This window comes from Crotalus tigris, unplaced genomic scaffold, assembly GCF_016545835.1.
Source record: "Crotalus tigris isolate CLP2741 ecotype Arizona unplaced genomic scaffold, ASM1654583v1 scf7180000017666.379230911805:20528666, whole genome shotgun sequence".
Lineage (NCBI taxonomy): Eukaryota > Metazoa > Chordata > Lepidosauria > Squamata > Viperidae > Crotalus > Crotalus tigris.
In genome coordinates this window covers 12,414,166-12,430,013 of record NW_024096552.1, presented here as the reverse complement: position 1 = coordinate 12,430,013, position 15,848 = coordinate 12,414,166, and the positions used below count along the sequence as shown (strand labels likewise).

At 34.1% G+C, this 15,848-nt stretch overlaps 1 protein-coding gene across 1 annotated transcript; it reads right to left on the bottom strand.

Moving 5' to 3' along the window:
• Positions 1–1,938: 1,938 nt before the first annotated feature.
• INHBA (inhibin subunit beta A) lies at positions 1,939–14,544 on the bottom strand. Its single transcript, XM_039336720.1, has 2 exons — positions 13,746–14,544; positions 1,939–3,339 (listed from the first exon to the last, which is right to left on the bottom strand). Exons 1-2 carry the CDS (start codon positions 14,131–14,133, stop codon positions 2,474–2,476), a joined length of 1,254 nt encoding a protein of 417 aa, XP_039192654.1. The 5' UTR covers positions 14,134–14,544; the 3' UTR covers positions 1,939–2,473.
• Positions 14,545–15,848: the final 1,304 nt, after the last annotated feature.

The following is a 15,848-nucleotide window of genomic DNA, read 5'->3' as shown; positions in this document are numbered from 1 at the left end:
TTACAGCTGCTGAGATTTGGCTAACAAAAAATGAAAGGCAGCACTACTGTTTTATCCTTCTTGCCTTCAAAGTACTATGATACTAGGCCTGTTAGCACAAATGGATTCTATCTGTGCTATAAAAGGAATGCATTTAAGTAGTGCCAGATAGAGGGGAAATATGAGTTCAAATTTCTAAGCGTATTCCATCCCAAACTGGTAATAGAAAACATTACTCTTAACAAAACTCTTTTACTTTCTCACATACCAGGTTTAATGCAAGTTTCCTGATGAATATGCATCAGCATCAGTTATTCTTTGCAATCATATAAAAATGTGCAACTCCACTGCATTCTGGAATTTTTACCATTTCTCTACTCAAACTTCACCTACTTAGATGCTTTTAATCATGCTGCCTAGAATTCTGGGATTTACACTTGCTAAATATCTGGACAAATACTCTGCATTGACCAAAACAGATAATCTACAAAGCATGCTCATAATGGCAGGTTGTTCAGTGGCATTTTATAAATTGCTGACACATAAATCTTGTATATTGTCAGGGCATGAAATAGTTCCTATGTGGAGAATAATACATTGGCAAGACAATGACCAGATTACTTGTCTGGCATTGTCCACTGAGACATTTTCTCAAATATAACTCAGAAATTATTGCAAGATGACCAGGCAATACACAAGTATTCTTACTCATTTGCCACTCTTGAACACATGTAATCCACCAATATTCATACCCATTGTCCATTAATTGCTACATAGATTTAAACTATTCAAGAGTAGTGGATCCTGCTGTCTTGAAGTTGAAATTTACAACTGAAGAAAGATGCAAGATTAGGTTGGTCTATCTTTATATTGGAGGTTTTATATAGAATGATATAATTTTAAATAGGGGCAAAAATAATACACTGTGCTTGGCACACAAACATTATTTTTAAGAACATTAAAAACCTTGCCTGAAGTGCTTAAGTTGTATATACACATACATATACAAATATGATTACAACTTTCTATTGTGTTGTTTTCCAATAATGTACAGTTGTTGTACATATGAAGAATTCACAACTGCAATATTCTAAAATTCAGTTTTTAATTTAAAGTTCCCAGAATAATTTAAGGGCTTTATAAATGAATAGCCAAATCTACCCTTCAATTCTGGTGGTCAGATTCATCCAGAAATCATCCACAATAGTTTGAATACAACCAGGATCACTAATGACCCTTAAATCAGATCCTAACCTATAGATAACATTAGTTTAAAACAGATTGTTTAGAAGCTCACACAAATGTCTTTGGTGTACATTTTTAAGGTATAAAATATGACAATAAAAATAATTATTTTGTGTGCTGTAGCAGTTCTTATATAGCTCACAATAAGTGCAGCTTTCAATTCCCTTCCAACCCAACCAAATCCCTCCCCAAATTACTAGTTAAATAAAGGTTAGAAGACAGGTTGAACATGGTTTGTAGTGCAAATAGTAAACAATCTTTTTTTTAAAAAAACTTTTTTTTCTCATTTTTACAAAATATAGAAATGTTGGTCCATTAACTGGACAAACATGTTCCATTCAAGTATCTTTCATTGAAGAAAAAAAATTAATGGTACTTCCATTGTTTTTTTAAGTCTGGGTTTTTTCTCTCTCTCTCTTTCAGATAAAAATTCAAATCAACTTGGTTGCATAGTTCTAATGTCATAAGCACCTTTACGAAATGTAACTTTGTATTTCCTTTCTTTCTTTCTTTCTTTCTTTCTTTCTTTCTTTCTTTCTTTCTTTCTCTTTTTCTTTTCTTTTCTTTCTCTCCTACTTTTTAAAAACTTTTTTGCAAAAATAGTGCAGAAAATAAAGGTGAATACACCTGCGTATTAATTGTCTCATATATATATATATATATATATATATATATATATATATATATATATATATATACACACATACACATACACACACACACACACACACACACACACACACACACACACTGTGCTTTTTGTGCTTGCCATAAGGAAGCTGCACAATCACATACGTGCACACTCAATGTGTCCTTGGTAGCTTCTTGGGAATAAAAGTGCCAGTGAATGTAGTTTTCATACACATGGCTTTTATATAATTTTAATAATATTTTGGATTTAACAGCCAAATTGCTGTATTTTAAGTATGCTATAATCAAGGCTTGAATGCAAAGGTAACTTTGAGTAGAGAAAGATATCTCCCCTTGTTGCTAAATGTGGAATACCATGCAATAAAATATAGAGCATATAAAGATTGCATTGCCTTGATGAGCATTCCTCATCCATACCCTAGAAACAATGTCATTCTTCTTTCTTCTGCTTATCTCTAATTTGAATGCTAGATGCTATTATGTTGAAAATGTAACTGTTTTGTTGAATATTTGGTCTTTCCGGTTTTTATTTCAAATTGTCTTCTTGAAATTGTTAAAAAGGTTGTCCTAAAGTGTTGATATGCAAAATGCATATAACCTATGAACACCCACATTCTTCTACAATCATATTCTGGATGTCCTTTTTTATTATATTTTGCCCATCATCATAATAGAGCATAGACATTGGTCGTAGTTTGGTAGGAACACAGCATGACTTGAGGCTGGAGAAAGGACTGTGGCCTCTCATGCGGTAATGGTTGATAACGGTGGAGTGGAAAGAGAGAGTGGAACTAGATGTGCCTGCAATATGACTGGGACAATCACCTTCACAGTAATTGGCATGATAGCCTTGTGGGGCAATGATCCAGTCATTCCAACCAATGTCTTTGAAGCTAACAAAGAAGTGCTTCTTGCAGCAAATGTTGACTTTTCCATCACACTCAAGGCCTCGCCTTCGCCGCCTGTGATGGTGATCCTCTGAATTTGTGGCCAGCATCATTAGGAAGGGCCTATGTGATTGCTCTTTCTCCTCTTCTCCTGTGCTTTCATTACCTTCCATAGCTTCTCCCTTTTTTTTCCTCTTTCCCATCAATACCAGGCTGGCTCCTGTTTCTTGACACTGGTCACAAGTAACCCGCACATCCAGGGAATTCTTTCCCTGATCCAAGAGACCCTGAACACTTTTGGAGACTGGGAAAATATGCCAAGTACTTTTACGAGTGTCAACTACCTTTTCAGATATGAGAATTTCACTTTTTCCTCCCTTCCGTCCACTTTCCTCTTCCATAAGTAGAGAGCTGCGCTTTGGCAGTTTCTGCTGCTGATAGAGTCTAATGGTCACTTTTGTTCTGGTACAATTACCTTTAGAAACTTTGAGGAAAAGCCAGACATCAGCTTGAGCTACCACTGACAATTCACTGCCTTCTTTAGAGATTTCAAAATGCAGCATTTTTCTGGCAGGACCTACAATATCAATAAAGGAAGGAAGGAAGGAAGGAAGAAAAAAAAATCACTTAATAACAGCAGAACAGTTTTTTTTAAAAAAAACAGAGAAAAAGTAATACTGTAGTAAAGCATTGGCTTTTAAACTATGGATTTTATTTTCTTTGACCCTATTATTGGCAATAGATAATAGAACTGTTGTGGCCTAGAATAAAATTCCTTGCCCTAAATTTTTATGTAGCATCCGTTACCCACCTGCCCCCAATTTGAGCATTTCTCTCAAAGTTCCTAAAACAACTCTATCCCACATGCTTTAAACCAGAATTGAATATTTATAATATTGGCCATTTAAGGAGAGTGATTATAGTATTATTATGTTTTTCTTCACATATTGTAAAATGGTTCAATCTGAAGATTAGGATGGGAGAAGGAAGGAAGGAAGGAAGGAAGGAAGGAAGGAAGGAAGGAAGGAAGGAAGGAAGGAAGGAAGGAAGGAAGGAAGGAAGGAAGGAAGGAACTCAATGTGGGATAGCATTTATGATTAGAATAGCATTCTTTCTGTCATGAATCCAAGGGGATCTCTCTCTCTCTCACACACACACACACACACACACACAACACACACACATACATACATCTATCTATATATCTATCTCTGTACTAAATATCTTTGCACTTCTATATGAATTACTAAGCTTTGAGATATGATAGTTTGTCCACATCCAACATATAGGTAGTTAGTAATTTAATACATACATCTTTTATCTCCCTTAGTTCAGACCTGTACTCAACCCTCTAATTTTTCTTGAAGACCAATGTTCTCCAGAAATGCTAGTAAAAATTGGTGCTTTGATGTTATAATTGTTTTCAAAATAAAATGTTATTTAATACAAAATTCAATACAACACTGTCTTGATCTCATGATCTCAAGTTTTATCATTTAGACCTAAGGTACTTTTTCTAGTGTTATAACACAGATATACCACTGAATCCTTAAAATGGAAATGTGGCAGAAAACTTCCTTGAACTTTTTAGGAAATATAGCACATTGATCTCTCAAGAGTCCATTATTTCAGTGCACTTTTCTTTGCCACTATCTTATTATCTTGCAATTATGGTTATTTTTATGTAACCAATTAAAAACATATGTATCAAAATTTATTTAACTTGAAGAATTGTTCTATGGAAGTGCTTTCTTTGTTCCATTATATTTCTGTTGTAAGCTTGCGGACAATGCCTACTTCTTCTACTGATTACACTTAAATATATCAGAGAACATCCCCTACTAAAAAGCAGGATAAGACCCTTTTAAAAAAATATGTAATAAATTGTATTGCTTTCTATAACAATGCAAATATATCCTCTCATCTTCTGAAAGTCAAGCTGTCATCAGATGTATTCCTTGCAAAATATTTGTATGACTTTTAAGGAGTACAGTACATGTAAATCTAAACTGTGATTCAACAAATTATTTAAGCACACACAAGTGATTGAATGAAAAGTGGAATTTATTTCCACCATTTCAGTGAAAGAAATGTATATGATCAGCTTTGTTGTCCACCTTGTATTATAAAAGAGGACAGAAGCTGCTAATATTCACATAACTGGGCATCTATAATTATATGGCTGAATGGCACTACTTACCACATCAACACATAAATAAAACTGGACTGAAATTTCACAGTATGTTTTGCAAATCGAAACCAGATTGCATAGAAGACAAAGGCAAATGAACAAATGAATGCCATGTCATTGTGACACTAACTCTTCCCTTTTCACATTTGTGTTTTCATGTATATAAGAGGCAGAACTTTCAGTGCAACACTGCAATACTTTCTTCATTACTTTGACAAAACAGTCAGATTTAATAGATATCTCTAGGCAATACTGCCTCATTTGAAACAAAATAAAATCTTCCATTAATTAAGGACAGTAATTCTCCAAAAGTAGCTTTGCTATGAAAAATGGTATTTTTAAACAAAAGGGGATTTTTTAAAACCTAAATTTATAAATTTCAGTCAAAAAAGATATATTTAACACTTAATATGACAGGAATTATAAATTATCTTGTAATAGAAATTAATACAATATTTTTAAAAATACAATGAGAATAAACATATAAATACAGTTAGATTATGACATGAACTTGCTGGAATGTCAACATTTTCCTTTGGAATGACATAACCAATCAAATAGGGAGGTATCTTTCCCATTTCTCTATCTGATTGACTAAAGGACAAAGATAGATTTAACATCTTGAGTTAATATAGCAGCTATATAATGAAAGCAAAATGAATTAGCATCTAATTTTGTCTTATTTGCGTTACTATCTTCCTAATCCTAATAGAGTACAACTACTGCACTATCATGTTAAACTTGTTTATTACATATTAATTCTCTGTAGCTCTGAAAATGACCCAATTGTAAGATTTTATGTTCAGTATTCATGATGGCAAATACACTTTTGACATGAATGAAATTCTGAAGAAAAATTGAATTCTCTTCTGAATAGATAAAAGACTGAAGGACCAGGATGGAGGAGAGATTATTATCAAGAAAATCCATCAATATGATTACTAAGCATTAACACCAACTTGATAGCACACTGAAAAGTATAGAAATTATTATCCAGGAGCTAAATTAAGGTGATGGATTAAAAGTGAGGAGACCAAGATTCTAGTTTACCCTCAAGCATGAAGCAGATGGGTGATCTTGGATCAGCCACTTCCTCTTGGCCTTAAATTAGCATCAGGCTTTGCAACAAACCAGCTAATAAAAAACAGCTTGTGATAGGTTTACTGTAAGAACTAAGTGAACATAGTGCCAAAACAAGCTCATACTGCAATCACGTCAAACAAGCACTATAAAACACAACAACACTAAGAACTAAGCTCATTATGGATCTGGATATATAAATAATTTTTCAGAATCACAGCTAAATTGGAAGAGCAGATGCAGAGGCAGTTTTCCAATGAGAAAAAAGTTTCTTCAAAGTATATTCAATAATAGAAATAGAAATAGTTCTTTTTTTTTTTTTTTTTGGCTATCGTTGTAATGTCAGAAACTATACTGAAACTCTGACCATTATTTTCCATTGTCCGCAATATATAGAAAAACATATTCAAGGGTAAGGCATGTCAATTGGGAAAGTGATAGAAAAAGTTATTTGCCAGAGAAAACTTGTAGAAAGTTCTGAAGTGAGGATTCTGAAGAACCTGAGTGAAAAAAAAGTTATTTCAGAAATATCTTGAGAAATGTTAACTCCCTTTCTTTGTGCTAAAACTTTCTATGGAAATCATTAATCATTTGTAAGGTTTTTTTGCTAGCACCAGGATTGGCAAATTGATGTTTTATGGATTTGCTACTAGATAAGAGATGTGACATGGGATAAAGAGATAGTCTTTCTTTTCATTTTTCATGTACTTTTTCAACCATTCCTTTCTCTGTTTATTTTTACAATTGTAATTAAAATTCTAAATAATCATTTACAAAAAAGAGAAAGAAATCATTCATGTTTTCCAGCATGAATTCTAACTATTTTGCTTAATAAAAAAATTGAAATTTCTGTACTATGCAAATAATTTAAAAATGAAGGCTATTTAATACATTTCAAAATATTCCAAGAGTTAAAAAAATATCAAATTTATTTTTCAGGAAACTTATACTTCCTGTTAGCATACTTCCCTGATGTATGGTTATGTTCCTAACTCTTGAATCCATTGGAATTTAATTGTAAGTAGTCAAGTTTCTACTGCACATATACTAAATCTATTAAAGGAGTAACCATTTAGTATAAAAGATCTGTTATTTCATTTTTCCATTATTCATTCCAGTTTTAAGCTGTTCTGTTTTGTAGTGAAAGTGAATGATTTTATTTTCTGTACAACAAACTTTTGATTTATACTAACATATATTTGGGCATGTTTAGATATGTGCATAACTGTAATAAATGCAAGTGTGATCAAAAGTTCCCTGTTTTAAAGCCTCCTTTCACTTTCTATAAAAAAATGAATAATGTGTGATTTCTTGCAGTATAATAGTAGATATTGATCAGTTAGGATATCCTCACCTCTGGTAGTGGCCTTTAGGAGCTGTACTGTATAATTTATTCTATAAGCTTTCACTAAGGCAGAGATTCTAGGTACACTCATACTTCTCTCAGTGGAAAAATATACACTATCCAGTACCAGGAACAGGTTTTGATCTTATCTGGCTTATGTCACCAAATGTACATCTCAATATTTTTTTCTAAATCTTGAGGCCTGAGAGATAAATTAGTCATTCACTCATGTAGGAAAAGGCAAGTGTGTTTCCATGCACTTAGTTTAATAGAAACTCTTTTATTAACATAATTGTGCCTGAATTCCAAGACCATCCTAACATTCTTATGAAGTACCATTTGTCATTATGCACAGTTCATATGGTGCACAACTAGTGTTATATCTTCCACCTGATGTTGTTTTGAATATTGCTCTAATGCAGTAGTGTCAAACTGGAGGCCTATGGGCCAGATGCATCACGTGCGGGCCACACCCACCATGGCTCTGCAATGGCAAAAACCATCACGATACATCATGTGACATGAACGAGTTTGATTTCCATGCTCTAATGTGAATTGCTAACATTTTGCTATATTTTTGAGTGCTAATAGTCTTGAATCTCTATACAAGAAGAAATTTAATTCTCCAAAGCTCTATCGCTATGAATGTTTCTAACAAAACAGTCAGTAAAGGAAATATACATATACATTCAGACAATTTACAGGATATTAACATACCATTTGTCATTTCATACAGGCTTGTGGGAAATATAGTATAGCCAGAAACATGAGATGTCCAACTGGCACTTAAACGTCTTACTTCTCCCTGCTGTCACTTGAAAAGTTCAACTCACAAATAAGAAAGTGAATAAGAAGCACAATACTATCAGCAGACACAGATACTCAGCCTGAAACCTGTTTATTGATCACAGTTGCTATTTTTGAAAAGTGATGGCATAATACCCTTCTTCATTACCTTTCACATTTTTTCAATTTTTTTTTTAATTTTTTTCCTAGATAGGCTACCTAAAATTCTAAGAGTTGTCCTCATGTCTTCTTGCCTTGTGATAGGGAAGTATTTCCTAAGGTCCCTGTTGCATTTTTTTTTTTTAAAAAAAAAACATCACAGAAATTAAATATGTAAGCTGTTCATATTGGGAACACTGCATAATAGCATTAAGTTTCAGCAAAATTAATTTTTGTGCCAGTCTTTGAGTATTACCAAAGAGATCAGTTATGCCTAAAAACACTTATTTGGTAAGGAACCATATTTAAATCCCATTGACCTGAGTGCAAAACAGTCCTACTAATACATGGAAATGTTCCTTCCATTGGCAAAGAACTGGTGAATTCAGGGAGGAGCTTGATTTTTGGCAAATTTTTGTGTTCTCTTGAAAGTCACCCAACCTCTTGAGTAGATTGTGTACAAAGATACTTCAACTAGCAAGGGAATCAATGGAAAATATTTCATAATAGTGTAATTCCATGTATAGGACATTGGGTCCAAAACATTGAATTAATAAAAAAAAATATTTTTCCTTTTGGGGAAGAAATCCCACTGAGTCCAAGATCATTCTCTAGCAAGCCTGTTTATAACTATAGTCTTAACTTAGTTGTAATTAGCTTTCCAATTAATTTTAGTAGCATGGGTGTGAAATGAGTCAAGTCCACCCATTAATTTGATTCATTGAATAGCCAAAATCCATCTGAATCACATCCAGATTCATTTGGAGCTTTAAATGACTAAACCTGAAATTGACAAAATTCTCAAAACGCCTTAGACCAAAAAAATCATTTTGTCAAACCTTCAATCAGCCTGGATTTCTTGTATTGAGGCAAGTTGCAGCAGTGATGAACTGACTCATTTTATTTAATTTATTTAATATCCTTCCCAATTCATTGGAAAAGCTAAACTGAGAATGGTCAGAGAAGGAGTGAGAGACCCAGTCTCAGGACCTAATACTTCTTCAGAATTGCAGGACATAACTTAATACATGTCACAAACTGGTAATTAATATTAACAGAATAAGGGTCAGGGAATCACTGCTGCAACTTGCCTCAAAACAAGAAATCTGGGATAATCAAAGACTTGACTCAAGATTCACTTTTTTTTAAAAAAGGAGAAAGTTCCTTCTGCACTGCAAAGCAAATTCACCTCAAGATAAATCTTTTCCCACTGTCAAGTAGTAAAAAAACATGTAAAAACTGAAGGAAACAGGAAAGTCTCCCCGAGGTAAAATGTTCTGACACAGTTGCCATTAATCTACAACAACGTATTCATATAGGAACACAGCATCTTGTTCACATATAACTTCAGCTGCCATGGGTATTCTTTTAAAGTACTTACGATTACTGTCTCTTAGTCTCCTTCATCAATATCTTTCTTTGCTTCTGTCATTCTTTCCGAGACTGAAAGAATTTCAGATTGAAAGACTATTTCCAACTTTATTTAGCTTATCAATGGGTTAGTGAAGTTGTTCCCACTCCACCTGAAATTTAACTATCATAAACAAGGCATCATTTTTTTTCAAAAGAGAATGGGCCAAAAACAAACATCCAATTTGCAAAAAGAAGCAAAATAGTCAAGATTTATAATTCAGACTACCTTACCAAGTATCTACTTCAGGCCATGTTGGCTAATAATTTAAACTCATCAGATGGCCTTCAAAAAAAGAATGACACCACCATATTTTTTTTTCTTTAATAATAGCTAGCTTTTAGCTTCCAAGTATTCTCTTTCTCTCTTCTCCCTCCTCCTCCCCCCATCTCTTTTCCTTTCCCCATTTGTCTTTGCTTTGTTTCTGAAGATCATATTCTTCATTAGTTCATCGCTGAAGAAGTTCTCCAATTCTGCTAGATGAAAAATACAAAACAAAGAAGAGGCAGAGAGCAATAAGCCCTGCAAAATTTCTCTTTCAGAGCCAGTAGGATTTTAAAAAAGAAACTTGAAGCTAGTTAATTTGAATGAAATGGAAAGGGGGGGGGGGGTTAACCTTAAAGCTCGCCCTCTTGTGGTTAATTGCTTTTATGTCTTCAGTATAAAAAATGAACTACTGGAAACCCTTTTATTTTTAATGAATGAATCTGAAAACTTAGTAAATTGTCTCCCTTCAATACTTTATTGCAAAGTTATTTAAAAGATCATTAAATTTTCTTTTGTGGAAATTTGCTGTCAGATGTCAAGCAAGTGGAAAATATACATAAGATAATATTAAGACATTTATATTTAGTAAACCTGCTCAGGTTCAGGCAAAGCTTGATATACCATTTTTTTCTGTTCAATCATATCTGATTCTTGGAGAAGTCCCCCCACAGGTATTTTTCTTTTCAGAAATGATTTCCCATTTCTAGAGCTGAAAGAAAGTGACCAGCCCAAGGTCACCTAACTGGATTTGTGCCCAAGGCAGGACTAAAATTCAGAGACTCATGGATTGTAGCTTGATTCCTTAACCACTATACCAAAATGACTTTATAATTACCAATAGCTTATTATAAATCAAACAGTGTATAACACAGTCCAGTAGCTATTAATCATCTGACGGTAAAATTTAGGGTGTTAGCTAGATTACCATAGCTTATTGCAGCAATGTTAATTTTTTGTGATATTCTTGATAAGTACAGTAATATTCATTCTTGTTTCCCAAAGCAATTTAAAAGTGCAAGCATTTTAGCCAATTGTAAATCTGGTCTTACTAGAGAAAAAGCTTTATGTATTTTTCAAATATCTTTTATTAATTGTGTTATAATAAATGTAGTAACTGTGATGCCATGTTAAATTACCATTTTCCTGCTATTTATTTGTTACTATTAGTTTAACAAAAGGTAATCTGGATTGTTAGCAGCACCTGCCAAGAATTTGTCTGATCTCTTGAGTCTGAGAACAACTGTAGTTTGATATGTGTTTGGAATTGTCCATTTCTTATTTCAACTAGAAAGCTGTCTCTAAGACTTTTATTGTTTTTTCCTCTTGCAAACTATCTTAGTCTCAATTCAGAACGAATGTTTGTGTCCTTATGAGAGCTCTATAAACTATAACTTAGAAATTTTCTCAGAATACTGAGCAGGTTAATTTCATAACTTTTGAAACCAATGAGATAATTTTATTAAATTAACTTGCTTTCAAAAATTAAAAAAGAAAAGAAACTACACTTTTTTCATAGTTTAAGCTTGTCAAAACTGAAGATACGTTTCCATTCATTTTCATTTATTCTCTACTGTTCCATTGAAAAGATAGTTGCTTTCAAGAACAACAAGCAGAATACTGGTAAGGAATATTTCTCATATTTTGTTCAATTAGTTTTGAAATATAACCTAAAGCAGATTTTGTACACTTCAACATCCCTATTCTATAAATGTCCTTTATGATAACATGCAAAGTGTTGTTTCTTGTCTTTTCCAGAATAAGATCTAAAAAAATACCTGATAACCACAAGAGGGCTATAATCAGCATATAAATTGAATATTATGCAATATTATTTTGTGCAATAAAACTTTTCTTGACCTTCACATTTCAGCATGGAATAAACTGATGAAGAAAGAGAAATGATCTTGAGGAAAGTTTTTATGCTTGAAGTTAATCTGAACAGAAGAACATATATTTCAGGAGAGTTCAGGATTTTTTGTTTGTTTTCCTGCTTTTGCTATACTGAATTCTAGTCAGTACTGAACTCTAGTCAGTACTGATAACGTGACAAATATAATATTGACATAATTATGATCATGGTAGTTTGAATATTTATAAGTTCTAGTTGAAAGAAATAATGAGTTGCTGGACTATTGGCTACTTTTTGGGCAATGGCATAGCAAATATTAATCATGTGATTCTCTAAGCCAATTGGGCTGCACACCACAGTTGAAGCGTGTCACAGTTGCCTTTGGAGCCTGTTTTAAGCAGAAACAGTACAAACCTCTAGAACTCACACAATGTTGAGAAACCACAGTTCATTCCATCTGTCTTAGAAAGAGTTCTGTGGTAAACTAGATGCAGTGTCTGCCCATCAGATGTTCTATCAATTTGCCTGCTTCTGACTGTTTACTGCTTCATAGAGTAAAACCACTGGAATAAAATCACTTCCAACCACCTTTTAAAAGGAGAGAATGAGTCATTTTTCTTCATAGCAAACCCTTCTCGGCAAGCCGGGGTGGAGTGGGGGAAGTTGCAGTTTGGTAAGTGCTACTCTGACATATATTCCAAGGATCACCATACAGTAGGAATTCATGCCATTTAGCAGCAGGAATTCTGCTGTTAAACCATACACACTTTTCTGCATATCTTTTTCTGCAAACAGAACATCTGAGTCAACAGGTTTTCAGAACTGGAAACTCTGAGAGAGTTGCCTTAATTGTTTATATTGCTGCAGCAAACTTTTAAACAAAAATGCTCAGTGTGCCTATGCGTATTTTTACCACCATATGTTGAGCTAAGCAAAACAATAAGATTCCTTGCAAGCTGCCTTGGCATCACTGAAAAGTACTTTCACTAGAGAACAGAAATAATCTCCAGAAAGTTTTAAGTTGTGATTCTTTAATCTCTTATTATTGGTAAGACTGACTGTATAGCAGTCTGGGCACAGGCACACACACGTGTGTGTATGTGTGTGTGTGTGTGTGTGTGTGTGTGTGTGTGTGTGTATACAAAAGCTAAACATTGAAGATAATTCATACATTGAATGATAAAGTCTGTATTTATCATTTAATAGCAGCTCAAATAATTACTTGCTTGCAGGAGTGGAAAATGAGTTGAACACTGTAGGACAGTGTTATACATTTTTAAAAAATAAGTAGTTGGAAAGGCACCCCATCAAAGTTGCACTCTTTGGCAGAGAACTCTTAGAAGTACCATTTTTCTTTGCTTTGTTTTTTCCCCCACTGTGCAAAAGTCAGCAGTACAATTTGGATTGCCTACAACTATTTGTGCCACTTAGTGCTAGGTTTTCTGACAGTAGCTGTTAACAGTAGCTGTTAACACTTTTACTGCCCTGAACATTTGCTAGGAACTGTGTAACAAATATTTATCCTCATCTTGACAGATTTTAGTTGTTTCAGAAACTGATTGTAGCTGTTTTTCTTCACTTACACCATTTGCCTATTTACTACCCCATTCTGGTTCTTTTCTGATCGGTTCTTTTCTCAAGTAGGGAAGGAAGTTCCCACTTCTTAATATCAAATCCAAAATGTTAGATGCTTGTACATCACTTATTGGCTAGTTTGGTGAGTATAAATAAAATATCTGCAATCAAAGCTGAATTCTAGGGATTCACATTCCTTCACACTTTTGCCCTCTACTTTCCGACCACCTCATCTAGAATATAACAATTACAAAGAAAAGTTAATTGCAATTTTAACAAAATTGTGCTTCCCTCTCAACCCCATTTCCAATAGCACCCACCTGATTCTGCAAACGTTATGATCTCAGATGTTTGATCCATCAGTTCATTCTTTTCTGTTCTTCTTCCAATGTCATTCTCTATTTCTACATTGCCATCTTCTCTCACTTTTCCGACGTGGAGTTTCTTGATAGCATTTAGAAGTGCAGCTTTGGGCACTGGCTGAGTGATGTTAGGTCTGTCTCTCAAATGCAACATGTTCAGGATATGCTTCTTTACAGCTTCCACCATCTCAGGCTGGGAGCTGGGCACATTCTTGGAAAGAGTGCCAAGGGCACAGGATGGACAATCAGAAACTAAATTGTGCCCATCCGATCCTGAAGTTGGGGAACTTTGCAGTATAATCCAGCAAAATAACAGTATCAATCCTCTAGTCAGAAGCAAAGGCATCCTTGCAGCAAAAGTTGTTGTGATTCCTTTTTTAAAAAGGCAAGGCTTTTCTTCCGCCACAATTACTTCTTCACCCAGTTGTATTTTTTTCCCCTTCTGCTTCCTCTTTTCTCTTCAGGAAGAACAAAAAGTTTTCTGTGAAGTTTGGTTTGGAAGATCCCTCTCTGAATTCATTAAGTGCAAATGATGTCTTTGACTGTCAGTGTGAGGAGTCTGACTCTGTCGCGCTGTAGGCAAAGCACACGCTGAGAAATAGGCAGAGAGAAATGAGGGAGGAGGACAGCCTAAGTGAGTTGAATGAGAGAGGGAGGGAGTTTTGTCTATGAGTAAAGCTCTGATTGAGAAGGCGGAGGAACAGCTTAAGCCTTCCTTATGCTCATTGCACTCTAGCACATATTTCTCATTTATATTGGCACTCTGGCTTATGATCTGCCACTTTTGCCTTTGAAATCACTTTTTTTTTTCATAGTTGCCTGGTGCTTTCTTGACTCCCCCCCCCTTGCACCCCCCCCCAATTAGATATCTCTGAGTTTTTCCTTTTCCTATCTTTTTCACAGAGTCCCTCGAGCTAATTTAATAGGATGAAACCGAAATAAGGTTATTTATTGATAGCCTTGGAATACATCTGAACAGCACACAAAGGAGATGTTCAGAAAAGTCCAACTGCTTCCTACTTCAAGTTCTGTCCATAATAAGAATTGGGCAGCTCTACTAAATCTGTGGACTGCTATTAAATCTTAAAGTTCTTTTAAGATTAATCCATGCTTATGGCTTGGGGAGAACTGAACTAAAAATGACTCAAGTTGGAAACTTTAAGAAGTTGACAAAGTCATATTATTAAAAATGTATCCTTTTCACTTGACTCAATGGAAAATTCTCTTTTTTTCTGATACTACATATTGGAATCTTGTGATTTTTTTTAAAAAAATTGCTTTGTTAAGAGACAAATATTTGTTTACTGTAAATGGATTGCCATTAATTTCTGTGACTGTAAGGTTGTATTGAGGCAAGGATGATATTTCAAAATCTTTGTTATATTTTAGTCAGATAATAAACCATGTTTGAGACCTCACTTGTTTTTTTTCTCCTTCAATTTATCTTAATGCAAGGTTTTAATTACTTTAATTATAAATCATATAGCTCTACCTATGAATTTACCACTTTGCATATTTTTCTTACATTGTAACTTAAGGTTTAGTCTTTTGGAAATACATAATATAACAGAATATGCCCTATGATCTCCAAGACAGGTAAAGAATCCGAGGGACAATAATAGCACAAATACATTGTTAATAAAATAATTAGAATATACTAAAGGCAGAGGTGGGATTCAGCCAGTTCGCACCATTTTGGCAGAGCCGGTAGCTATTTTTTTGGGGGGGTTGCCCAGGCCCAGAATGGACTTCCGGAAACGGCATCCACACAAAGAACCGGTTGTTCGCATATTTGAATCCCACCACTGACTAAAGGTTGTACTTTTGTATATTTGTATACAAGTTTTTAACAGTAAAAGTAACATTCATTTCATTTTAGATGCTTAGATCTCCCTTGAATACATCAAGTTTGATTACTCTGTATATAAATACTATCATTTGAAAAGCTATATTTCTTTTTAAAATTCTATTGTATCACTTCTTCGGTAATTATATTTGCAACATTACCTTCATTCTGGACAGCTTGCCTTTTGTTCATAGGCTAAAAGTTTACATTTGAAT